This window comes from Aethalodelphis obliquidens, unplaced genomic scaffold, assembly GCF_003676395.1.
Source record: "Aethalodelphis obliquidens isolate GAN/ISIS:26980383/991018 unplaced genomic scaffold, ASM367639v1 scaffold139, whole genome shotgun sequence".
In the NCBI taxonomy this organism is placed as follows: domain Eukaryota; kingdom Metazoa; phylum Chordata; class Mammalia; order Artiodactyla; family Delphinidae; genus Aethalodelphis; species Aethalodelphis obliquidens.
The window spans coordinates 202901-229716 of NW_020838083.1; the positions used below are offsets into that span (position 1 = coordinate 202901).

Below are 26816 nucleotides of genomic sequence, written 5' to 3' on the forward strand. Positions count from 1 at the left end.
GCACAGAGAGGAAGGCAGCGGCTGTCCCGGAGGGTTCCCTCTAACAGGCCGTGCAGTGGTGGGAGCTCTGGAGGAAGTGGGGGTGGTGTAATGGGGAGGATGGTTCTCTGCCCCGTGAAGACTCACATAGTGAAGGGAATCCCCACCAGGACATCCTCAAACCTTTGGTGGAGATCTTGCCCTCCGTGCGTCTTGCGTCCACTTCCTCTCCCAATACCAAGGTGCATCTACTCAGGTTGGCTTCCAAACCATCCTTGTATGGACCGCTCGGGGCCACAGCACTTCTGACATCTTGCTTCTTCTCACCCTCCCCCGCCCCATCTGTGTTGTTAAATCGTTGCCTGGCTGTGGTTCTTGGCTTCCACCTGGCCGGTCTCTGCAGGGGGGCTGCGTGAGGGGCTGAGGGAGACAGTGGGTTCTGAGGTCCTACTCGGTGCCAGGCACTGTTCTGTGCTCTCACGTGACCCTCACAGTAACCCTGCAGCCGAACCTGGAAGGGTCAGACCACGTCCCCATGTTTTTGATGAGGAAATTGAGCCCAAGAAGCTTAAGTGGTTTGCCTGTACCCTCACATCCAGGAAGAGACAGAATTAAGTCAGACCCTCCCCCCAAAGCTTGTGCACTTTGCATCATGTCCCCCAGAGCTCAAGTCTGAGGCTGACAGTGTGCGGGCTGTCGCTACCTCTGTCCAACATTGCTCTTTTTCCTGGTGTGTGTTTTAATCTTTGAGGACCATCTCCTCCTCCCATGGGGAAAGGGTGATGTCATCTCATTGCCCCATCCCCTGATCCACCTGGACTCTTGGTCCTGGCAGAAGCCAGGAGGGTGGGTGGCAGCAGCCCAACTGAGGCTGTTGGTGACATGAAACAGAATTCCAAGGTGCTGGGTGACCTGCAGGTTTTAATGAGGGACCTGGACCGGCCCAGATCTGGGGAAGGAAGCCTAGCAGCTATGGGCAGTGGAGGCTGATCTGACCTGGCCTGGCCTGTGGTGTCTCCAGGTGAATGGAGCTCCCACTTGGCCTCAGCCCCAGGCCCGGGACCAGCAGGGTGGTCAGCGGTTCCCTGGCTTGATGCTGCTGGTACATTCCATGGTTCCGGTTCCTAAGGGCCCTGGGCCGAAGCTGAAAGTAGTTAAGGGGCTTCCTGGGGTCCTCCCCCTTAGTAGGGAAAGAGGTATTCCAGATCTTCTAGCCTCCGCATGTCCTCCAACCCCATGGATATGGTTTTCCGCTGGGGTTTCTTGCGCTGCACGGTGATCTGGATAGGATTGTTCTCGGGGAAGCTGGTCAAGTCTGTATCAACGGTTGCAAACTGAAATAAACCAAAGTCCTCAGAACTCCTGACCCTGAGCTCACCTCTTCGACTCTGCCACCCCCTCGTTTGTCTGCTAAATGGGGTGTCCGACAGCCTTACCAACCTATTCATTGACACCAGGAACAGGAAGAGGCATGATTCAAACCTGTGCCTTGCCAGTTGTGTGCTGTCTTTACTGGGGCCTTTCCTGCCCACCCCCAGGCTGTTCCTTCTTTGTCCCGCTTTAGACTCTTCCCTCTCTTACCCTCAATGCCCTTGACTTCCTGACCCACTCACAATTATTGATACTAAGTTGAAGAATCCAGAAACCAATGGCTTTGGGAGACTTTCGTTAGAGATGAATGAAAAGATCAATTTGCATTCCCAGTGGACCCCAAAGTGGCTGAACCCTGAACCCTCCCAGAGGAGAGTGGCCTGGAATTGAGGCTTATTTGCCCAGGGAGAAGAAGAGCCAGCAGGAGGACGAGTCGTGGGGGTATAGGGGTGTTTCCAACCTCCAAAACCCCTGGTCCACACCCCTCGGGCCTGCCTTCTCCCAGGGCTCACTTTGTAGGGCTTGCACCACTTCCCCACCCCAGCGGTGTTGGCTGCGCGAACAGTCAGGCAGTAACTCGTGTTAGTCTTCAGATTCATCAGCTTGACGGTGGTGCTCATGATCTTATCGAAGATCCATGGGTGATTCTTTGCCTTGGGCATCTCACTATCATTTTTCCTGACCATCTCCTGCAACAGGACCTGGTAGAAATTGACCCGCTGCTTGCCTGGGGCGTAGGTCCAGGAAATCTAGGGGAAGAGAACCCCCGAGGCTTCCTCAGACCTGGCCTGGCCTGGCCTCCCCTCACCACCCCGCCATCCCTCACAATGTGGGTCAGAAGACCCCACTCCCATCCCTGCTCCTGCTGGAGCTGAGGTAGAGCTGATGGAAAGTGTTAGGCACTCCCAACACTAAATATGGCCCCACCAGCCCAAAGCATGAGCAACTCTCCCTGGGCAACCTCACCAACCTCAGAGTGTACCCTCACTCCATATTCTAGACTGTGTGTCAGTTGAAAGGGACCTTAGCCATCATCTCATCCACCTCACTCATTGCAGATGGGATTACAGGTTCAGAGAGAGCAAGTAGCTGGCCCATGTTCACACAGCAGTTAAGTGGCAGAGCCAAGGTTCAAACCAATAGCTCCAGAGTCCATACACTTTGTACTACAACAGTGGTTGCCAAGCCAGGATCTCAGAGAGTTTTTATAACACTGCAGATTCCTGGCCCTACTGTCACCTGTCTTTTCTCCCATTTCCAGTTTCTCCTCTAACTAGGCTAGTGGTTCTCAAACTCTGGTGTGCATCAGAATACCCCGGAGGACCTGTTCAAACAAAGACCGCTGGGGACTCCCCTGGTGGCACAGTGGTTAAGAATCCGCCTGCCAATGCAGGGGACACGGGTTCGATCCTTGATCTGGGAAGATCCCACATGCTGCAGAGCAACTAAGCCCGTGCGCCACAACTACTGAAACTCACGCTCTGCAACAAGAGAAGCCACCACAATGAGAAGCCCGTGCACCACAATGAAGAGTAGCCCCCGCTCGCTGCAACTAGAGAATGCCTGCGCACAGCAACGAAGACCCAACGCAGCCAAAAATAAAATAAATAAATAAATTTATAAAAAAAAAAGAAACAAAAACACAGACCGCTGGCCCCTGCCCCCAGTTTCCGATTCAGGAGGCCCAAGTGGGGGGTAGGGAAAGCGAGAATTTAAATTTCTAATAAGTTGCCATATGATGCTGATGCTACTGGCGGTCTAGGGACCACACTGAGAAACACTGCTCTAGGCCATCCAACAATGGGACTTCCAGATTCATCTTCCAAAATATAGCTCAAATTGCATCTATCACCTGATATAAAGCTTTGCAAAAAGCTAATCGTTACTGCTTACTGAAAAATCTATAACGTAGTGTAATGTTAAAGGACCTCTGGAAAGTGACCCCAGACTAACTCCTGCTCTCTTCCCTCCCTGTATCTAGAACAGTGCTACTCGACATGTGGTCCATGGGCCATCAACACCACCTGGGAATGTTAGCAGTGCAGAGTCTCAGGCCCCACCCTAGACCTACTGAATCAGAACCTCTAGGGTTGAAGCCCAGGAATCTTATCGGTTTGATGATCAGATCCGCAGGCACAGGAAAGTATGAGAAGCCCTGGATTGGACCTAGGTGTTTCCTTCCATACTTTCTCACCTGTGAGCCTCTGCTAGTGTCAGCCCTCCACGGAATGCCTTTCCCCATGTCTAGATGTTTAAATCCGACCTCTGTGTCCCAGCTCAAATGTTACTAAATGCCACCAAAGCTTATTTCTGCACCTGGAAATAATATTTCTTTCCCTCTGAATCCCTATTGGCACTTGATCTGAACTTTTCCTACAGCATTGAGCCCTCTCTAGCTTGTGCTGGAGTTCTTGAGGTCGGGATGCAGGCATCTTCACACTCAGTGAGCTCAGCTCAGTGCCTGGCACATTGGGGGCAGCCATTAAGCCTTTACCAAATGCACAAGGAGGGGAAAACGCACCACAGCCATGGAATCGCTGACCGTGTGTTCATAGATGAAGGGCGCCTCCGGCACATCCAGGACCACAGAGGACTCTGAGGGCGTTGAGGAGGTGTCTGTGTCCACCTCAGGGTTGTCAAGGTCCAGCAGGCCACAAGGGGCTATTTGGGACTTAGACTGGGGGCAGAGGGCCAGGTCCCCCTTTTCTATACTCTTGTCCATTGAGGAGAAGCTGAGTTTGTTCAGCTCGCCCTCCAGCATCCCTGCAAAGAAGCTGCTACTGGGCTGGGTCACGGCCAATTTGATGGGATTCAACAAAGTGGATGACATGGGGGAGATGCTGGTGTCATCAGAGCTGCATTCAGAATCCTCCATTGGCATCTGCTTCCTGGAGTGGGAGGGGAGACAGGTGAGACAGACGAAGGAGGCCACCCCGGCCCCTGCTGCCTGGAAGCTCCTGGCGGGCAGGCCTTGGGCACAACTTACCCAGCGCCCCCAGGTGCTTCTGAGCAGCTCAGAACATTCTTGCTCTGCAGCAGTGCATCAAACTTACGAGGACACTTACTAGTGAAAAATGCATATTCCTGGTCCCTGGTCCCCAGATGGAATGGGACTGGGGAAGCTGCTAAAGCATCTTTAATAAGATCCTCAGATGATTCTGATGCAAGCGTTCTGAGAACCACATTTTTAGAAACACTGCTGAAACTTTAAGTCCTTCCTCCAAAGTGGGGTGCAAACACCCCAGGGAATGACCATAATGATCTACCGGGATATGGAAAAATATCTAAAAGTATCTAAAAGAAAAATAATAAATTAAGTTTTATTAATATTTATTCACTATTGTTTATTATGTAATTACTAATTTATTTACTTAGGTTTTATAACATTTAACAATATGTATTAATATATAGCATGTAAAAATTAACAGTACAGATAAATATATATATATTGGGATGAATTCTCAAAAACTTTTTTCTTCCATTCTAAATTTTTTAAATTATGAAAGCTTTCAGACACACTCCAAGATATCAAGAGTAATATATTAATGGGGATGTAATGTACAAAATGGTGGCTATAATTAACAATATTGTATTGTATATTTGAAAGTTGCTAAGAGATTAGATCTTAAGAGTTCTCATCACACACACAAAAAATTTGTAACTGTGGTGATGGATGTTAACTAGGCTTACTAAGGTAATGATTTAACAATATATACAATTATCAAATCATGTTGTACACCTTAAACTAATGCATTGTTAAAATTCAATTGTGTCTCAATAAAACTGGAAATGAACATACTATAATATATTAAACTTCCATTTAGCCACCATCCAGCCCAGGTCAGAACTAAATCTTTTTTTTTTTTTTTGCGGTCCTCAGGCCTCTCACTGTTGTGGCCTCTCCCGTTGCAGAGCACAGGCTCCAGACACGCAGGCTCAGCGGCCATGAGCTCACGGGCCCAGCCGCTCTGCGGCATGTGGGATCCTCCTGGACCAGGGCACGAACCCGTATCCCCAGCATTGGCAGGCAGACTCTCAACTGCTGCGCCACCAGGGAAGCCCAGAACTAAATCTTTATCAGTGCAGTTAAAGGCCCCTGTATACTTCACTCCTCCACCTCTCTCCTCATCCTCCCACTCAGAGGTAGCTTGTGCAGTAAATTTAAAATTTTGTATTTATTATTCCCCATGTGTTTTTATAGGTTTGTTACATTCATATGTTATTAGTTTGCATATTTTTAAACTTTATATAAATAAATGTTATCATTCAGTACATACCCATTTGTAGCTTGCTGTTTTTTACTTAAAACATTGTATATTTTAGATTAATCTGCTCTGGTTCAATCATTTTAACTGCTGTATGTTTTCTATTACATGGATATGTGTATTCTAACCAATTCTTTGCTATTACAAAGAAAAACCTTGTACATATTTCCCTGCTCTTTAAAAGGTTTTGCTGTTGAAGTACAGAATCCAAAACATTTGGCTTTCAAATCTTTTTTTTCTCTTAAGCCAAAGTAGGAAATACATATTTCTTGGCAAGCTAGTATACTCATACATACACATGTAACTAAAATGTTTCACAAACCAATCCTTACTCTATGTGTGATGTGCTTTGAAATTTTCAATTCTATTTTATTTCATTTTTGTAATACTGGTCTCCACCAACCAGAATGAGTTCCTGACCCACTCATGGGTCACAACTCTCAGTCTGAAGAACCCTGTCTGGAGAGAGTGGTCACAAGGCCTTTGGGGACCAAGCACCTTGACCAAGGTCACACGATAAGTCCATGGCAGAGCTGGAACCAGAACCCAGATCTCCTGGGCCCCACGCTACACAGCTCCCATCTGCCCCGTGTGCTTTCTGGCTCCCCTCCACTGCTTCGTCCCCCTTCTCCCCGGGCTGCTCTAGCCAGATCCAGCAACCTACACACACCCTTACATCCCTTATGCCAGGACAGCCCCCAGCTTCATGATTGGTTGATCAAGGCCAAATTTTTCCTCCTTGAGTTCCAGCCCCATCAACCTCGCCCTGAGAAATCCTGATCAGCCCAAACCTCCTATGTTAGCCCTCGGTGGATGCTTGGAATAGATGATTCCCCCACCAAGGCCCTTTATAGGCTGAAGAGTCTGGGTATGGATGTCAGTTTTACTATAGATTGTCTTAACGCATCTCTATTTTAGACTTACTGACTGGAAACACCAGTGCTGAAGGGGCGTGGAAGGCAGCCTTAGTGATCTTCACAGTAGCCCTGCTGGATGGTGTTTGCCCCATTTTACAAATGAGGGACCGAGGGTCCCTGATCTTATTTAACTTGTCTATGGCCCTATATCTAAATGGTAGAACTTGGATTTAAACTTGGGCTCCTAGCCCAAGACTTTCACCCCATACCAGGAAGTTTCCTACAAGCATCCATCACTTTAGCCATATCTGCTTACTTACAGGTCCCTTAGGGAGTGGACACCATATCCCTTTCATATAATCAGGACCCCTTCTTCAGAAACTATTAAGAATTTCAGGACAGTGACATCTGAGCATTAAACTAAGCACAGGGCACTTCTAAGTGTCGGGCTGTGTGTGACTGCCCAGGTCACACACCCATGAAACTTCCCGGCAGACAGTTCCCTCAGTCCACATCAACCCACACCACCATCCCTCCACTGGCTAATTCCTTCCCTTCCTATGAGAGTCACCTCCTCCATGAAGCCTCCCTTAACTTCACCTCCTCCCAAGCTAAACTAAGCCTCCTCTGGTTCCTCCAGTTGTCCCGTCATAGCGCAGACCATGCTGTAATATTCTCAGTTCTTGCCTGATAGCCCCCCAACACACAAACACATGCACACACACATACACGCACACACACACACACCCCAGGCTGGGAGCTCCTTGAAGGCAGAGACTGTGCTTTCTGGCTCTGCATTCTCAGAACTTAACCTTGGGCCAGATACCTTGTAAGTGCTCAAAGAGTTTTGTGAAATGAAGTAAAAGAAACCCAGAATCACTGAGGAGGAACAGCAAACCTCAATCTGAAGGCAGGCAGGCTACTGGGGGCACATAACCAGGCAGGTGAAGGTACAATAGGGAGGATGAGGCAAAGGAGCCGTGGGGAGTGGAGGGGGCAGGGGGTCTGTGTGGGGGTGATGAGGACAAAGCAGGATGACAAGGACAAAGCAGGATGACAAGCACCGCCAGGAAATCTCTGACTAATCCTGAAAGGCCTCCCAGAGGCGGAGGACGGCATGCCTCCAAGAACCTGATCAGAGGTCAGGACTCCATAGGCAACCTGCACACATGCTCTTCCCTGGGAGTCGTGACTGTGATAAGTCAAGGAAGTACTGCCTCTTCAAGCCCCTCTTCCCACCCCCACCCCCCAGGTCTGGTTTTAGAAAGGAGAAAAGGACCAGACTTGTGTCTTACAGTAGATGGATGGCACCTTCCTCCAAGAAGTTAACCAAACTGCCCCCTGAGGAAAATGGGAGTCCTTTGGTAGTGACGGTCCTGTTCATAGACTTGGGGTTTGGAAAGGGCTTCAACATTTGATTGAGTGCGTTCAAAATGTTGAGGGTTTCCTTCTTCAGTGTGGTCTCCTCCCCATCTCCCAGTTTATAGAGTGTCTCTGATGCCATCTACCTTGTTTGGGACCACAGCCGTCACCATGCAGGACTACCAAGCTGACAGGAAGCAGAGAGAAACTGGAGGCAGAGGACACACCCTTAGTTTGGGTGGGATGGGAGTGCAATGAGCTGACTTCATAATCGTCAGAGAGTGTAACAATTAGGGGCCAGCCTCCCCCTTGATCTGAGGCTGCTGCTGCCCAGGGCCAATGTCAGGAGTGGATAGAGTCAAGGAAGAGACTACAACACCCCTTGGGCTAAGGCTCTGTGGTTACAGCAGCCCTGCCCTTCTCTGAAAATCTCAGAATGCTCACCACCGGTGCCCTTCGGACCTGCCCTAGGAAGGAGGAGATTGATGGTGATACAAAGGCACCTGGGCATGGAGGGAGGCAGGCAGTACTGGACTGGGCCTCTGGGAGTGGGGAACTTTGTCTATAGAATCCTGAGACTCTATACCCAGAAATCCTAGGCAGCAAACCCACTTCGTCCAGTTGTGTAGGCACAGGGAAATCCCAGATGGTTCATGAGGTTCATAGCTCACATACACCCAGGTTTTACTGCTGGAATTCTAAATTCTGCCACACCCTCACCCCAAGCGTCATCATGTGTTGAGTGACAACGGTGGGTGCTGCAGAGTCATACAGAAATGGGCCAGACGTTGTGTTGTTTCTTTTTCTCAAGGAAACCATGTCACAGTAGGGGGACTTCCCTGGTGGTCCAGTGGCTAAGACTCTATGTTCCCAATGCAGGGGGCCCAGGTTCAATCCCTGATCAGGGAACTAGATCCCACATGCCTCAATGAAGATCCTGCGTGCAGCAACTAAGACCCGGTGCAGCCTAAATATAAAATAAATAAATAAATAATTTAAAAAAATTTTAAAAAAACATGTCATAGTAGGAAAAGCTGTTAAAACAGCACTAGCTTTGACCTACATGTGGTTTTGTCTACTCTAAGTCCAGCTCTGCCCTTACAGGCTGTGAAACCTTTGGCAAATGACTTCACCTCTTTGCACCTCAGTTTCCTCATCTGTAAAACAGGAATAAACATAGCACCTACCTTACTGGATTGTGAGGAGATAACCCTGTAAAGTTGTTTTCTTTCTTCCAGAGGATGAGGTCAAGCAAAGGACATTTAAAAATACCAAATTGTGTGTGTGTGTGTGTGTGTGTGTGTGTGTGTGTGTTCTATATACTCAGGGTTTTTGTTGTCTTTCATTTACAAATTCTTTTATTTGGAAAATAGAGAAGCAGATGCCCTCTCTGTACTCTGCTGCTTTTTAGCACCCATCAAATGATCGGTAATTATCTGATTTATTTGATTTCCTCTTTCCTGTCTTCCCTAACAAGTACGTCCCTGAGCGTAGGGATGGTCCGTCCGATCGAACGTTCTGGCCCAGTGTTCAGAACAGAAGGCTGCACCTGGGAGGTCTGCAGGGAGGCGAGATCGGGTAGAAGGCAGAGACGCATGCGGGCGCAGGGTGGCAGATCTGGGCGCGGTGGCCTCGGCGCAGGGGAGCCAGCTCCGTGCCGCCCGCGCAGTCTCCGCCCCAACCGCCCGGCTCGCGCATCCGGCCCGTGGCCAGCAGGTGGCGCCGCAGGCCGGGCCCTGGAGCCTGGAAGCCGGAAGCTGCGGCGCGGTCCGAGCGAGAGGACTGTGGGTGCCGGCGTCCCCGCAGGCTCCGCACCCTCCGCGCCGCCTCCGCCTCCCGCCTCTTTCTCGCCTCCCGCGCTGGTCCAGAAAGGGCCCCACGGATGTCCCCGGGACGAGCGGCCCCGGGCCCCCAGGGAACATGGGCCTGCTCCGGGCCGGACTGTGCCCGGGTCTCACCCAGGACATGGTCCAGCTTCTGCGGAGCCGCGGGATCAAGACAGGTGATCGCAGGCGTGCGCCAGTGCGGGCCACGCGGCCGGGCCCAGCGCGGAGGCCGGCCCCGGCCCTGGCACCCCCGGGAGTGGGGGGCCCCTCCCCCCCTCCTCTGCCCACAGCCTCCTTGAGAGCCCGGGAAGGTGGGAGCGAGCTAGCCACGCCCCAGGAAGGGTAGAACCCCCACTGTGTGCCAGGCACCACGCCAGGTCCTGCGGCTCAGCTAGTCGACGTAGGCGAGGAAAAGTCAAGTGAGCGACGCCCCCGAGCCTCCTTCCTGCCCACCAACCCCACGTGTTTTGTTTTCAGTGGTGGACCTGGTTTCAGCAGACCTGGAGGAAGTAGCCCAGAAATGTGGCTTGTCTTATAAGGTGAGCTGACAATCTCCGCTCCAAACCTGGATGTCTCTAAATGCCCATCCCTGAGCAGAGGGTTCCCAGAGATTGATAAGGGGGCCGTATGAGACCCTGGGGGCCTCCTCCGTTGGCGGGTCACTGCCGAGTACTCTGGGCTGCTTCGGGTCGGAGCGCCCCGGCCCTCTCCTGAGTTTCCCCGCCCCTTCCGCAGGCCCTGGTTGCCCTGAGGCGGGTGCTGCTGGCTCAGTTCTCAGCTTTCCCCTTCAATGGCGCTGATCTCTACGAGGAGCTGAAGACCTCCACTGCCATCCTGTCCACCGGCATTGCAAGGTTTGTGTGGGTACTTGGGGGAAAAGGTGAGAGGCGGGCTTTTGATACTTGTGTCTAGGGAGAGCAGGCTTTTTCAAACAGTGGTGAGGATGTTCAGGACTTCGAGTTCTCTTAAGCTATAACAGGGTTTCTCCAACTCTTAACTTTTGGGAATGCAGAATTATTTGGGGGGGGGCTGTCTTGCACTTACAGCAGGATGTTTGGCAGCATCCCTGGCCTCTAGCCACTAGAAGCCGGGTAGCACCTCCCTTCCCATGTCTGACAATCAAAAATGTCTCCAGCTGTGACCAAATGACCCCCCCCACCCCAGGGTGGCAAAATTACCGCTGGTTGAGAACCACTGTCCTATAACACAAGATGTCAGTATTTCATTATTATTTAGCAGATCAGAGCAACTCTTCTCTGCCCCTACCCCCTCTTTCCCTTATGGATGGGGCAAGAGAGAGCATGGCAGGACTAACATTGACTGAGTGCCTACTACATACCAGCCACTGACACATAGTAGGTTATATAATAGGTTGTATAATCTCTTCAGTGACCCTGTGAGTTAGTGATTTTTTTTTTCTTTTTTTAAAATTTATTTATTTTTGGCTGTGTTGGGCCTTCGTTGCTGGGCGTGGGCTTTCTCTAGTTGTGGAGAGTGGGCGCTACTCTTTGTTACGGTGCGCGGGCTTCTCATTGCGGTGGCTTCTCTTGTTGCAGAGCACGGGCTCTAGGCGCGCGGGCTTCAGTAATTGTGGCACGTGGGCTCAGTAGTTGTGGCTCGTGGGTTGTAGAGCGCAGGCTCAGTAGTTGTGGCACATGGGCTTAGTTGCTGCATGGCATGTGGGATCTTCCTGGACCAGGGCTCAAACCTGTGTCCCCTGCATTGGCAGGCGGAATCTTAACCACTGTGCCACCAGGGAAGCCCGAGTTAGTGATTATTAACCCCACTTGAGTTTAGCCCAAGAGGAGTAAGGGGCAGAGGTGGGGCTCCAGCCCTGGGGCACTTGATCCAGAACTTGGTTCATTCCCCGTACTCTGCAGCAGGAGGGAATGAGAGTAGTTATCTTCTGCCATGTTGTGTGGAGAGAGAAAGAGTTGGAAGAAAACAGGCGGCTTCTGGACAAGGAAGTCTGACCTCATTCTTGGCCTGTTTGTGCAGAATTTGATAAAGAACTCTGCCACCACAAAGGTCTTTGGATTGGTTTGGCCCTCCCTGTTTCCATAACACATTCTCTTGGCAAGGTTCATAGAACACAGTGCTTGTTTTCCCCAGGTTGGGGGTTCAGTTCTGTCATTCATCAAGAACTGGCCGAGTGCCTACGGGTTCCAGGTAAGTGCAGATGATACGGGTACGGGTGAGGCGAGGCACTTAAGAACCCATTGGGTAGAGAAGGCAGGTAAACACAAGAGAGAGGTGTGAGCATGCGGGGAGGCAGCATAAGGAGGGGGTGATTGGAAATTCCCTGGCTCTCACTGCCAGGGGCCCGGGTTTGATCCCTGGTTGGGGAGCTAAGATCCCGCAAGCTGCATGGTGTGGCAAAAAAAAAAAAAAGAAAAAAGAAAAATGAGGGGGTGATTAACAAGGAGCAGCCTTGGCCTTTGGGAGCTTATAAAACCAGCATTATACAGAGGAAGCAGTCAGGTGATAAACTGGCAAGATGGCAGCCACGGTGAGTCACTGCAGGGGAGATCAGAGAGATTCAGGAAGGCTCTATGCAGGAGGCGGGCCTTGGGCAGTGAGGAACGGATGGGCCTTCTCTGAGTATTCCGGCACCGTTACTCCAGGTATGTCGTTTCATTTATCTTCACAATCACAATGAGTGCGTTGCAATGAAAATCATCATCCTGTAGATGAAGAAACTGGGACTCAGGTTAAGTGACTTGCTCAAGATCCCACAGCTAGGGAATTCCCTGGGGGTCCAGTGGTTAGGACTCTGCACTTCCACTGCAGGGGGCACAGGTTTGATCCCTGGTTAGGGAACCAAGATCCTGCAAGTTGTATGGCGAGGCCCCAAAAAAAAAAGATACCTCAGCTAGTAAGTGGCAGACCAGACCCTTGACGTCACACCTGTCAGGCTCCTAAGCATAAGAACCCACCTCTAACGCATCTGCCCTATTGCCTCCTCCAGGCAGGAGGCTGTATTGTGAAAGTAGAGTTACAGGCATAGGGTGGAGGTGGGCAGGGTGGATGGGGCTGGGGAGCCTGGCAGGAGAGAGGCCCAGGAGGATATGGCAGGGGAGGGTGTGTGAGCCAATGTAGGGCAGGGGATGGCAGGAGGCACGCTGAAGAAATGTGATAAGCCTTCCTGCCAGGGGGAATATAGATGTGAAGAATCAAAGACGACCCAGTAGGTTTCTAGCCATCCTCACAGTGTTCTTTGGACCCTTGATGGATGTAACTCTAACACGGGAGGGGAGGGGAGTTCTGTAGTCAACAACTCGGGAAATGCTGGTTAACCCAAATGAAGCAGGTTTCCCTGCTGTAGGCTTTCTCACAGCTTGTAATGCTGGCGGACACCGTGGATCTTTACGAGGGCAAGAAAGCATGTAGCGTGCCTTGGAAGAAGCCATACTATCTGGGGAGATGGGTGGTTCCCTGAAGGCCAGAGCTGTGTCTTGTTCATCTCTGCCTCTTCCTCGTTTTAGAAAAAGGCCTTCAGGAAATGTGACACATACAGGCGATGTTTGAATGAATGGCTGAAAGAATGACTAAAAGCCAGTTCAGAGGGAAAGGTGGAGGATAAATCCCAGAAATCATTTGTGTTCAAAACATGTGGTAAGACCCAGTTGTACTTCTGCTCCACAAGGCAGGCGGAGGAAGAGGGGTGGTCTGTCCATGTTGATGAGCAGAGATGATTGGTAGGGAGGTCCATCAGGAGACATGGAATGGAAACAGGTGAGAAGTCTGCTGGGAGGTGGATCTGGGAATTCCTTATGGAGACTGATCCTCACAGCCAAGAATGAGGTTGATTCTTTTTTTTTTTTTTTTTATAAATTTATTTATTTATTTATTTGTGGCTGCATTGGGTCTTCGTTGCTGCGCATGGGCTTTCTCTAGTAGCGGCGAGCAGGGGCTACTCTTCATTGCAGTGTGCAGGCTTCTCATTGCGGTGGCTTCTCTTGTTGCAAAGCACAGGCTCTAGGCGCGCAGGCTTCAGTAGTTGTGGCACGTGGGCTCAGTAGTTGTGGCTCGCAGGCTCTAGAGCACAGGCTCAGTAGTTGTGGTACACAGGCTTGGTTGCTCCGCGGCATGTAGGATCTTCCCGGACCAGGGCTCGAACCCGTGTCCCCTGCATTGGCAGGCGGATTCTCAACCACTGCACCACCAGGGAAGTCCCAGGGTTGATTCTTGACTGGAGAGTTAAGACCAGTGGTTTCACCCAGGCTGCATGTTAGAATCATTTGGGAAGCTTAAGAAATATTCATGCCTGGGTCTCACCTTTAGAAATTCTGACTTCATTGCTCTAGGCCAGTGGTTCCCAAACTTTTCTGCCCGGTAGAATTACCTGGGAATTTTTTTTTTAATTCCAAAGCCCTATTCTGCGCCCCTAAACACACACACCAATTGAATCACATTCTCCGGGGCTGGAACACAAGCATCAGTGTTTTTTGAAGTTCCCAGGTGACTCCAGTGTGCAGACAAGTTTGGGAATCACTGATACAGGTCTCTTTTTTTAAAACTCCTGTGGTTATTTTAACATGCAGGCAGGACTGGGAAACACTAGTCCAGCCTAATGGTGTTCAGATTTCAACATGTATCCTTGTTGAGACTCAGATGTGGTCCTCGCCCTAAGAGTTTCTGATTCAGTAGGTCTGGGGTGGGGCCTGAGAATTTGCATTTCTAATCAATTCCCAGGTGATGCTGATGCTGCAGGTCTGGGGACCACTCTGGGAGAACCACTGCTATAATGGGACTGGGGGTTCTCTGATCTCAGTGGGAGGAACGGGATCCAGCAGTGGCAGAGGCTGGATGCTCTTTAACAAGGTGCTTATTACACAGAGACAAGGTGAGCACAGTTATCCCAAGAAGCTGCAGGGCCGGAATGGTAACCAGAGCGTTTTGACCAGCAGGGCCCTGTGGTTATAATCATGGGAGCCTTGGAATTGAAAGAGATGGGGTGCTTAAGTGCTGCTTGGCGTATACAGAGGGGTCATGGGAGGTCTTCAAGGACCATCACAAAGGGCTGGAGCCCATGGGTGATTACAGGGTTGGGACAGGGTTGCACGTGGCCGGGACATGGAGGTGTTAGTGTAGGCTGTGATGAGAAGGAGGTGAAATTTCAGCCCATAGGTTGGGCAGGATATGTTGTTTTTCCCTTGCTGCTTTCAATAATTTTTCTTTGTCTTTAATTTTTGCCAATTTGATTACGATATGTCTCAGCGTGTTTCTCCTTGGGTTTATCCTGTATGGGACTCGCTGCGCTTCCTGGACTTGGGTGGCTATTTCCTTTCCCATGTTAGGAAAGTTTTCGACTATAATCTCTTCAGATATTTTCTCGGGTCCTTTCTCTCTCTCTTCTCCTTCTGGGACCCCTATAATGCGAATGTTGTTGCGTTTAATGTTTTCCCAGATGTCTCTTAGGCTGTCTTCATTTCTTTTCATTCTTTTTTCTTTAGTCTGTTCCGCAGCAGTGAATTCCACCATTCTGTCTTTCAGGTCACTTATCTGTTCTTCTGCCTCAGTTATTCTGCTATTGATTCCTTCTAGTGTAGTTTTCATTTCAGTTATTGTATTGTTCATCTGTTTGTTTGTTCTTTAATTCTTCTAGGTCTTTGTTAAACATTTCTTGCATCTTCTCGATCTTTGCCTCCATTCTTTTTCCGAGGTCCTGGATCATCTTCACTGTCATTATTCTGAATTCTTTTTCTGGAAGGTTGCCTATCTCCACTTCATTTAATTGTTTTTCTGAGGTTTTATCTTGTTTCTTCATCTGGTACATAGCCCTCTGCCTTTTCATCTTGTCTATCTTTCTGTGAATGTGGTTTTTGTTCCACAGGCTGCAGGATTGTAGTTCTTCTTGCTTCTGCTGTCTGCTCTCTCGGTTGGGCAGGATATGGGGTGTGGGTAGTGACCTGTTTCCTGGTGGTTTAGGGACAGAAACTGGATTAGGATTGGCCATGACTTGAATTTATCTCAAGGCTTCCACAGCCAGAGTGTTGATAACATAGAAACCTTCTATCACTCATTTCTCTGGAAACATTTATTGTGCATCTCCTGTGTTTCAGCCACTGTGCCAGTTCTGGGGTGAACAAGGCCCAGTCCTTGCCCCAGGGTGCTCTGGGCCAAAAACTTTTGCTCTGCAAGAGGATGAAAAGACAAGCGATAGAATGGGGAAAATAGGGCTTCCCTGATGGTGCAGTGGTTGAGAGTCCGCCTGCCGATGCAGGGTACACAGTATCGTGCCCCAGTCCGGGAAGATCCCACATGCCGCGAAGCGGCTGGGCCTGTGAGCCATGGCCTCTGAGCCTGCGCGTCCGGAGCCTGTGCTCCGCAACGGGAGAGGCCACAACAGTGAGAGGCCCGCGTACCACACACACACAAAAAAAGAATGGTGATAACTCCAAATGCTAGTAGGGTGTGGAGAAACTGGATTACCTCATACATTGCTGGTGGGAAAGTAAAATAGCATAGGCACTCTGGAAAACAAGTTAGTAGTTTCTTGTGAAATTAATATGCACTTACTGTACAACCCAACAGTTGTATTCTGGGGCATCTATTCCAGAGAAATAAAAACTTAGGTTTACAGAAAAACCTGTTTTCAAATGTTCATAGCCGTTTTATTTATAATTTCCTCCAACTGGAAACAGCTAAAATGTCCTTCAATAGGTGAATGGTTAAACAAACTTGGTCCATCCATACCATGGAATACTACTCTGCAGTAAAAAAGAACAAACTATCAACACATGTGACAACTTGGATCTCAAGGGAATGATGCTGAGTGAGAAAAGCCAATCACAAAGGTTACATATTGTGTGATTCTGTGTACATAATATTCTTGAAATAACATAACAATAGAGATGGAGAACAGATTAATCGGTTGCCAGGGGCTAGGGATTAGGGTTGGATGGAAGGGGAGTGGCTATAAAAGGGTGGCACAAGGGAGCCTTGCAGCAATGGAAATGTTCTGTATCTTGATTGTGGTGGTTACATAAACCCATGCATGTGATGAAATGGCATAGACTTATACACACAGACACACACGGAAATAATGGTGGTGAATCTGAATAAGCTCTGTGGATTGCACCAGTGTCAATTTGCAATGTTATAGTGTAGTACAATACATCTTATAGTGAAAGATGCTACCATTAGGGGAAACTAGGTAAAGGGTACATGGGACCTCCCTGTACATTGTTTTTTGCAACTTCCTGTGAATCTATAATTATTTCAAAGTTTTAGAAAATGACAAATTATGGGAAATGCTATCAAGGAAACCCAGAAGGGGCTGAGATGGAGAATGAGAGGACCATTGGATGGGGTGGCAAAGAGACCTCTGTGGAGAAGTGATCACCCAGAGTGATCTATAAGCTGAGAGTGAAAGGATGAGGGGCCAGAGGAGGAACATTTAGCCGTGCCAGCTTTCCCCAAAGGAAACTACCAGGAGAAGCCTCCTGGCCAGAGATGTTAGAGTGTCTCTGGACAGAACAGTGCCTGGAAGGGATGTCTTGCTTTTTTTCCTGGTTCCTACTCCCCTCCCTTCCCTCGAATCCCCTCAGTTGATTCTCTTGCCTCCTCTTCTGCCATCAGCCTGGACAAACTGCTGGACGCTGGTCTCTATACTGGAGAAGTGACTGAAATCGTAGGAGGCCCAGGTAGCGGCAAAACCCAGGTACACGTGCGTCCAGCAGCCAGGACGGTTGGGGGAGGTGGGTGCATAGCCCAGGATCCCTGAGGAAGTTTCTGCCAGTGTGCTTGTGATTCAGAGATTAGAAGAGAGAAGATAGGTGGTGAGGAGTGGGGCTTGGACTGGGCCCATTTGTGTCTCTGGGATCTGGACAAGATTTGGTGGGAGCACCCATGCTGGGCCCTCCTTGAGGGCTCAAGTTCACCCAGTGCCCCATCTCTACTCAGGTATGTCTTCGTGTGGCTGCAAACGTGGCCCATGGCCTGCAGCAGAACGTCCTATACATCGATTCCACTGGAGGGCTCACAGCTTCCCGCATTCTCCAGCTACTTCAGGCCAGAACCCCAGAGGAGGAGGAGCAGGTAAAGAGCAGGAGGGTTGGGTTCCTTTGAGGTTCCGACACTGTAAGTAAGACCCCGTTATCCAATGTGGCAAGAATTTTGGTCATTTGTGTGAATAGATACTTCTGGCTTTGAAACTTGCTGTTCTACTAATACTTTCTGTTCTGCAAGCCTCCCCATTATGACATCATCCCACCCCTGCCATACCCTAACTCAGGGCTGCCATACACCCAGTATCTGTGTTTCTCTCCCATTTCTTGCCCACAGAAGACACACTAATCAGTCCTATCCCTCCTTCCCACGGAGCTCTGACTTGGCTTTGCAGCTCAGCACCAGGCAGCCACCTTGGTGAGAACTGGCCCATCATACAAAGCCCATTTGCCATCCTGGACCTGAGTCCTTCTGTCTAAGTGCCTCTTCCTGCTCAGCCTCAAAATCCCTCTTCATCTTGTGCGACCCCCTGCTCCTCTTCTCCAAAGCTCTCCCTTCTATCTCCTACCTCTTCAGGCGGGAGCTCTCCAGAGGATCCAGGTGGTGCGTGCGTTTGACATCTTCCAGATGTTGGATGTGCTGCAGGACCTGCGAGGCGCTGTGTCCCAGCAGGTGAGCCTGCTCTTCCGTCCCTCCCTGCTCCCCCCAGCTGGCCAGTGCTGTCTGCATGTGGGCAGGTGTCCTACTACGGACTCTGCTTGGAAACGCAGATGTGCAATCTGGTGACTCTAGCTGTGTCTGCCGCTCCCAGGATGGGATTTCTGGATGCTTAGTTCATTCCTGAGTGCCTCCTCGTTTACATGCCCATCTTCCCCAGTAAACCGTAAGCCCCTTCCTTGAGTGCAAGGATCATGTCATATTCATCTCTGCATTCCAACGCCGGATCCGTTAAGATTACTTTCAGAGGCAAGTAGTAGAATCTATCTGACAGACACTTGAACCTTGAGGACTTTTAATTATCTCACATGAGTCTGGAGGTTGGCAAGTCCATAATGTCAGGGCTGTAGGTTGGTGTGCCTGGTTCTCTTGCTCTTCCCCCTCATGATTGCAAAGTGGCTGCTATGGCTCAAAGCATCATGTCTTCACACATCCATATTACATCCATATTCAGGTCAGTGAGAGATAGATGCCTCTTTTCTGTACCTCTTCCCTTTTATAAGGGAAGAGAAATCTTCCTCTGGAACCCCCCAGTATGCTTCCCTGTTCCCATTACATCTAATTGACCAAAACTGAGCTATGTGTTTGTCCTAGACCAGGGGTTGGGCCCACCTTCCCTGATGTCAGGAGATTTCTTCCCAGTACTTGAACACATTCAGAGTCCTGTTAACAAGGAAGAGGGGTTTGGAATGGCATTCGGGTTGGTACCCTGCTACACCTGATAGGTGCTTAGACAGGATTTGGTGCACTGATTTATACACTCTTAGATTTGGGAGACACCTTACAGAGGATAGTTTAATTCATCTTAAACTTTATCTCTCACCCCAAAGCATAACATGTTCCCATGGGCATACCCAGGGTTGTATATAAAGTAAAGCATTTTTACAAACTTTAGAACATACAATAGTTGAACAAATACTTGTCATAGGAATCGTAGCAGGCTATGACACCCCCATGTGTTGAGACATGAAGTCATGTAGTTCTGACCTAATCCAACCCTCTTGTTTCTAGAGATGAGGAGAGTGACGGCCAGAGACATTCAGTCAGTTGCCCAAAGTCACTGCATATTTAGGATAAGAACAAAGCTTATAACCCAAATCTCTCAATTCTCAGGTCAAAAGACGATATTTTTTACTGTAGGGCCATTAGCTGGTATATATTTCTATTATTGCACAGCAAGTTACTACAAACTTAGTGACTTAAAACAACACATATTTATTGCCTCACAGTTTCTGTAGGTCAGGAGTCTGGGCACAGCTTAGCCTGGTCCCCTACTTAGGGTCTCTTTAGGCCGTGATCAAGGTGGCAGCTGGGCTGTGTTCTTATCTGGAGGCTCAACTGGGGAAGAACCACTTACAAGTTCATTCAGGTTTTTGGCAGAATTCATTTCCTAGAAGCTTCAGTTCCTTGCTGGCAGCTGGTTGCTGGCAGAAGCCACAAGAGTAAGAGCAAAACGCAACATGCCATCTTACATAACATAATGTAATCATGGGGTGGCAGCCCATTCCCTTTGCCGTATAATGTAGCCTAATCAAGAGAGTGACATCCAGGGAATTCCCTGACGGTCCAGTGGTTAGGACTTTGCACTTTCACTTCCAAGGGCCTGGGTTCAATCCCTGGTCGGGGACTAAGATCCCACAAGCCACGCAGTGCGGCCAAAAAAAGAGTGACATCCTAACACCTTTGACATTTGACTAGTAAGAAAGCAAGTCATGGGACTCCCCCAGGGTCAAGGGGAAGGGATCATAGAGGACTCAAACACCTAGAGGTGGGGATCGTGAGGTCTGTCTGCCACAGATACCTGATAGCCCCATTGTTAAAAGCGGCAAACGGCTTATTGTCCCATTTTGGCCAGAGATTTCAACCTGCTCTCCCAGAGAGTAAGGAAGGGCTAAGCTGATCTCTCTCTTTTCTGCCAGCGTCCCTTAGACAGCCAGTGACTGGCCAAGAGTCAATAACTGGGATGTGAAGGGGGAGACATGCAAAAGACAGACAAGATAAGCTGAATATCCAGGACTTGGCCAACATGAGATGAAAAAAACCAGTTATGGAAACAGAATTGGCAAATGGGTTCGATATAAGGAATAAGGGAGAAGAGAAGGGAAGCTTCAAGGACAAGAAACATTTTAGGTCCAAGAAACTAGGAGGATGTTTCCTAGTTTCCTGGTTTTAGCAGGTGGCTGTCTATATAGTCTATATTTGGAAACTTTTTTTTTTTTTGGCTGTGTTGGGTCTTTGTTTCTGTGCATGGGCTTTCTCTAGTTGTGGTGAGAGGGGGCTACTCTTCATGTGCATTCAGGTGCACAGGCTTCTCATTGCGGTGGCTTCTCTTGTCATGGAGAACGGGCTCTAGGCACGTGGGCTTCAGTAGTTGTGGCACGTGGTCTCAGTAGTTGTGGCTCGCAGGCTCAGTAGTTGTGGCACACGGGCTTATTTGCTCTGCGGCATGTGGGATTTTTCCGGACCAGGGCTCAAACCCATGTCCCCTGCATCAGCAGGCAGATTCCTAACCCCTGCGCCGTGAAGGAAGCCCCAGGAACCTTTTTAGATATGGAAGATTAGGCCCTAGAGGCACAATCTGGAAAGAGACTGAAGTAAAGAGAAGGCTGACCTCTTCAGCAAAGGAAGTTAGGAACTTGGGGCGTAAGCAGGAGAAGGAAAAGAGAGCCTGACAAGATGATGGGGGACTGGCCACAAGGAGAAAGATTCTACTAAGAAAATTCCTGACCAGGGGACCACAGGATCTGAGCAGGGATTTCTCAAATTTAATTATTTTAGGGTATCTGTGATGTGCTGTGATTTAAACTCTCTCTTTCCACCCAATTCTTCAGTAAAATCTGTTATACATACAAATGGGGGTGGGAAAAAAAAGACATTTCTGAAATTCCATCATACATGCCCAGCTGTATTTGGGGTGGGGGAGGTTATTTCTTACCAGTTTCTGGAAGAGGAGCAGACTTATCTGGTAGTGGTCGCCCCCTAGAGGCCACCTGGTTCATGGCGCCTCCTTCCCATCAACCCCACAGGTGAGCAGTTCTTCAGGGACTCTGAAGGTGGTGGTTGTGGACTCGGTCACTGCGGTGGTCGCCCCACTTCTGGGTGGTCAGCAGAGGGAAGGTGAGTGGTGTGGCAGAGCCCAGGGTTGGGGTCTTGATCTTGCCTCCCGGTTCTGGAGTCCTGTCTCCGGCCAGCCTGGTCCCCGATGCCCTGCTGCCCACCCTCTCTGCTTTTTCTTCCCCAGGCTTGGCCTTGATGATGCAGCTGGCCCGAGAGCTGAAGACTCTGGCCCGGGACCTCAGCGTGGCACTGGTGGTGAGGAAGTGGACTTGGCTAGCCATCCTTGCCTTACCTCTGGTCCCTGGGCTTCACCAAGTGGGGAGATATTCTTTCTAGTTACAGTTCTTTATTTCCCTTAAAGAGCAGCTTCTGAACCCCCAAAGTGGCCCTTTGGGAAAGGACCATAGCCCAACTTCCCTGGGTCATCTAGAGCACCAGACTGGGAGGGGATCGGACCTTAAATAGCCAAGGGATCAGGGACAGTCTTGTTTTTCTTTTTACTTTCTTTAAGTCAGTTTTATTGAGGTATAATTCATACAGAGTAACCTTCTCCTTGTTTGAAGTTTGATACAGTCATCTCCAGCCTTGTTACCCCACCGCAATCAAGATACAGAATATTTCTGTCACCCCAGAAAGATCCTCCGGCCCCAGACAACCACTGATCTGGTTTCTGTCCCAATAGTTTTGCCTTTTCCAGAGCTTCATAGAAAGGGATCTTTTGGCTTTTAAAGTAACTTTTTCTGCTTATGGAGTAGGTTTTTAAAAGTCTGCATGCTTCTCATGAAAGAGGGTAAAAAATAGTTAAATATGAGTCAAATTTGTAATCGATCTCCACATCCACAGAAACCATATTAATATTTTTATATACCTCCGTAGAATCTTTTTTCTCTGCATATATATACATATACTTTTAACCAACTTTCCAACTAAACTGTAATCTTGTTAAAAAAAAAAAACACACACACCACCATTTCCCATGTCTTTTAATAGATTCTTTAAGAATGCCAGTTTTAGCAGCTATGTATTATTTTGTTTAATACCTATGTTACAGGGGTGAGGAAACCTTTCCTCTAAAGGACCAGGCAGTAAATACAGTTTGCCTTCCCTATCCGTGGGTTCTGCATCCGTGGATTCAACCAACTGTGGATTTGAGCTGTAGTTGGTTGAATCTGTGGATGCAGAACCCGCAGATACAAAGGGCCAACTATACTACACCATCTTATTTTATTTATTTATTTATTGGGCTGTGCTTCGAGGCATGTGGGATCTTAGTTCCTTGACCAGGAATCGAACCTGTACCCCCTGTAGTGGAAGGGCAGAGTCTTAACCACTGGACCACCAAGAAGTCCCTACTCTATTTTAACTAAAACTACAGTGAACCTGGAATGGAGAGAAATATCCTTGAAATGATCACTCCTCCTGAAGTAGTCACCTTGCTATGAGTTAGGCAGATTAAATTCAGTTGAAATTTTGAAATCTAAAACAAAAAAAACAGAAAAAACACTACAGTGAACATCCTTATACCTAAATCGCTTTACATATCTCATATTTCCTCAGACTCCTAAAAGTATAATCAGTGAGTCAGGGACAAACATATTTTTAAATGTCTACATATGACATTGCCAAGTTGCCGGGAAGGTTATAGTTTTTGTGCACCTACCAGCAGCATAAGGGGCTTTGTTCTTCTATTCTTTTGTTCTTTTTTTTTTGGCTGTGTTGGGTCTTGGTTCCTGCACATGAGCTTTCTCTAGTTGCAGCAAGCAGGGGCTGCTCTTTTATGTGGTGTGTGGGCTTCTCTTGCTGTGGAGCATGGGCTCTAGGCACGTGGGCTTCAGTAGTTGCAGCACGCAGGCTCAGTAGTTGTGGCCTATGGGCCCTAGAGCGCAGGCTCAGTAGTTGTGGCGCTTGGGCTTAGTTGCTCCACGGCATGTGGGATCTTCCCGGACCAGGGAGTGAACCCATGTCCCCCTGCATTGGCAGGCGGATTCCTAACCGCTGCGCCGCCAGGGAAGTCCCTTCTTCTGTTCTTATACTGCGTCCCAAGGCCTCCCTCTCCAGACTGTAGGATGTATGTGAGCACCTGCTGTGTGCCAGGCTCTGGCTTAGGCAGCAGGGATTCAATGATGAACAAGCCACACCTCTGCCCAGGGGTGGGGTGGGGAGCAGGGGTTAACGTCAAGAGGATGCACTGAGGTTGGCGTTGCTTACCTGAGACTAGCCTGGGCAGAGTAGAGCTGACCGGCCTTCCAAAACCCCTCCCACGTATACACACAGATGCACACCCTGACACAAAGGGGTGGGTGCACGTGGTCTCAGGATGCCCGATTGCTGCGTTGGGGTTGTAGTGGGCCTAAGCGGACAGCACTGCTTTTCCCAGACACATGCCCCGTTACCTTTTATTGGAATCAAGCCTGGAACGTTGTGGTTTAGTGGCAAGAGCTCTGCACAAGTCAGGAGTCCAGGGTTCTGATTCCAGACCGTTGATAAATTATGGAAGCTTGGGGAAGTTGTTTCCTTGTACTAGGCCTCAGCTTTCCCATCTATAAAATGAAGCCATAGGAGCAGATGTCGTCTGTACCAGCATTACAGATCTATAAGCCTTTGATTCTTTTTGCCGCAGGTGACCAATCACATGACCCGAGACAGGGACAGCGGGCAGCTCAAACCTGCCCTGGGACGCTCCTGGAGCTTTGTGCCCAGCACCCGGCTTCTCCTGGACACCGGCCAAGGTGCAGGAGCATCAGGCAGCTGGCGCATGGCATGTCTGACCAAATCTCCCCGTCTGGTGAGCCAACCCCAGGGGAAAGCCAGGAATCTGGGCCCTTGAGGGTGGCTTCTGTGCCCACAGATAGTTCCTCATCGAGGAACTTCTGGATACTGAGACCCAGCAGCCAAAGAGGCTACCCACTTGGGCTGCTCAACTGAAAAACTCACCTTCCCCTCCTGTCTTGTTCCAGCCAACAGGTTTCCAGGAGATGGTGGACATTGGGACCTGGGGGACTCCAGTGCAGAGCCCAACATTACAGGGAGATCACATGTGACTTGCTGTTGATTGGGACAAACCCTCCCACCATGGGAAATGGTGGCTGCATAGAAGCTCTTGGGCTGGGCAGACATCTTAGTCCTTAGCTCCTCTCTCTGGAAACACAGTGTTACTGGCTAGAGAGGATGCTACTGTGGAAGGACCCAGAAATTCATGCCGGTACCAGGTTTTCCTCCCTTGTGTCTACCACGTATGTTTCCAGCAGGTGTCGAGTTCAGTGTCTTGGGCATCTCTGAAGAGGCATGCTGGTGCCTGGACAGATAACCCTGTGCATCGCCGTACTGCACTCCATCCTAACACAGTGACCGAGTCTGAGGCCTCTAGCTTGACTTTGCTTCCCTTCTTCTTCTTTTTGTTTTTCCATCTGTAAGATGGGGCTCCCTTTCTTTTAACTCTCTCTTTGAGTTACCGGGTGGAATTAACCTTGTAAGTGCAAAACTCTTCTTTATCTAGGTCCTGATATTAAAAACATACAAAGGAAATTCTCTGAGCCCCAGAGCCATCCATTTTCCCCCCAGAAGGTGGTTTTTCAGTTTCCCCTAGTGAGGCCTCAAAGAATGGTTATTCCTCTTTCCCTCTTGCCCATTTGGTTTCACAAACCTGCATGCATCACCATGACCAGGTGAGACCGGGAGCTCACTGCAGTCCCAGGAATATAATTTAACAGGAAGGGAAGATGTGACCTGGTCCCCGTGAATCCAGCCACTTGTTTAACGTGCGTGGTGCCCTGTGGGGCCCCTCCATAGTGTCGAGTAACCAGAGGTGCTGAACCATGGCCTTGCCCATAAACAGACAGAGGAGAATTTGCACAGTAAGTAGAGCCAGCTGGGAAAATTGATGCTGGCATAAATAATACATGGTAAATCTAGTCCTTTATGTAGAAATTCATTGCCAGTGGCTCCAACATGCAATATAATTACCCCTCTCTTCCTGCCAGCTGTACCACAGCCTAGTGCCCTAGTGTATGAAATAACCCCCCTGTCTGTTATGGGCACTGTGGCCATCCCTCTTCAAGCTATAACTCTGGCTGGGCGGGGAGGAGGACACCAGGGAAGAGGAAATAAAAGACAAAGGAGAGAAATGATCAGGATTGTTCACTGACCACAATTTTTTTTTTTTTTTTTTTGCGGTACGTGGGCCTCTCACTGTTGTGGCCTCTCCCGTTGCAGAGCACAGGCTCGGGACGCGCAGGCTCAGTGGCCATGGCTCACAGGCCTAGCCTCTCTGCGGCATGTGGGATCTTCCCAGACCAGGGCACAAACCCGTGTCCCCGGCATCGGCAGGCGGACTCTGAACCACTGCGCCACCAGGGAAGCCCCACTGACCACAATTTTTAAAGGAAGGTTGCCTTTCTCAGTTTGAGAGCCTGTCATGTAATTAATTAGTTGCTTGGCTGCAGGAAGAGAGGTCAGAGTTACAGGCCGAAGACAAGACATTTAGAGGTGATGAACACAGCAGGGATAAAAGCAAGAAGCCTGGAGGACTGGGAACAAGTGGCAGCCCAGCCCGAGGGTATCTGCCTGAGTAAGGACAGGCTTGGTAAGCTGCAGACTGGAGGAGGAACCCTGGCGCTGCTGCTTTCACAGGCTCCCAGGAGAAACGAATCTTCAGCATCCTTACACCAGGAGCGTTTGGCGCATAATTGCAACCGTAGTAGGAAACAAAACGTTAAGCTGGGACTGGCACCTCCCTGTCACTTGTACCATTTGGGCATCCTGAGCCCACGCAGACATCACCAATCAATCAAGCATTCTTTTTGGCAGAGCTCAGAGTCCTTTGCAGTTTTAGTTTTTCTCCACACAGCACTCCAGGTATCCACAAGCAGTCAGTTGGAACTGGCGTTCAAGGTGGAGGCTGGTTACCACCTCTGCCCCAGGCAGATCTTCCATATGTCCCATATATGGTGTTGCGTGCTTGGTCCTTGACTCAGGACCCTACAATAGTGTGGTTTGAGAGGGCTGTAAAGATCATAGGCCCCATCTTGTCATTTAACAGAGAAGGAAACTGAGGCCCAAAGAGGAGAAATGACAGTCCCAGTGGCAGAACAGGGGCTGGAACCCAGGACTCTCGATTCCTCAGCCAGGACTCTGTGTCCATGTTGCCTTTAGTTTCCAATCGGCACAGTTCTGTCCTCAGTGGGGACTTCTTCCAGCCACAGAGCCTCACCGAGGTAGCCTCTCTGGCCACAGGAAGGCGCTCCATTCATTGCTGCTGCAGACCACCCCGTGACATTTCTGCAGGACTTTGCCCCTCACAGCTCGCTTCCTCCTTGGCCTTGCTCTCAGACGGGGGCTTCACCTCATCCTCACGCTGAGCCCACACACTCCGCTCCAGGCCAGCCACCCTGCGAGGCTCCCCTAACAGGCCTGGGGCCAGGCTGGCCCTC

General features: G+C 49.5%; 2 protein-coding genes across 3 annotated transcripts; one reads left to right on the plus strand and one right to left on the minus strand.

The window, feature by feature from the left end:
• Positions 1 to 886: 886 nt before the first annotated feature.
• FNDC8 (fibronectin type III domain containing 8) lies at positions 887 to 8268 on the minus strand. The gene is made up of 4 exons (XM_027099755.1): positions 7768 to 8268; positions 3872 to 4238; positions 1863 to 2099; positions 887 to 1313 (listed from the first exon to the last, which is right to left on the minus strand). The coding sequence occupies exons 1-4, from the start codon at positions 7974 to 7976 to the stop codon at positions 1161 to 1163; spliced, it is 966 nt and encodes a 321-aa protein (XP_026955556.1). The 5' UTR covers positions 7977 to 8268; the 3' UTR covers positions 887 to 1160.
• A 1338-nt stretch (positions 8269 to 9606) lies between these two features.
• RAD51D (RAD51 paralog D) lies at positions 9607 to 24912 on the plus strand. Of its 2 annotated transcripts, XM_027099752.1 has the most exons (10): positions 9608 to 9836; positions 10138 to 10199; positions 10396 to 10514; positions 17245 to 17326; positions 17569 to 17703; positions 18190 to 18285; positions 21357 to 21447; positions 21572 to 21642; positions 24008 to 24172; positions 24345 to 24912. In XM_027099752.1, the coding sequence occupies exons 1-10, from the start codon at positions 9755 to 9757 to the stop codon at positions 24426 to 24428; spliced, it is 987 nt and encodes a 328-aa protein (XP_026955553.1). In that variant the 5' UTR covers positions 9608 to 9754; the 3' UTR covers positions 24429 to 24912. The 2 variants fall into 2 exon arrangements, with proteins under 2 accessions (XP_026955554.1, XP_026955553.1); XM_027099753.1 differs by lacking the exons at positions 21357 to 21447; positions 21572 to 21642 and having other exon boundaries at positions 9607 to 9836.
• The last annotated feature ends 1904 nt before the right edge of the window (positions 24913 to 26816 follow it).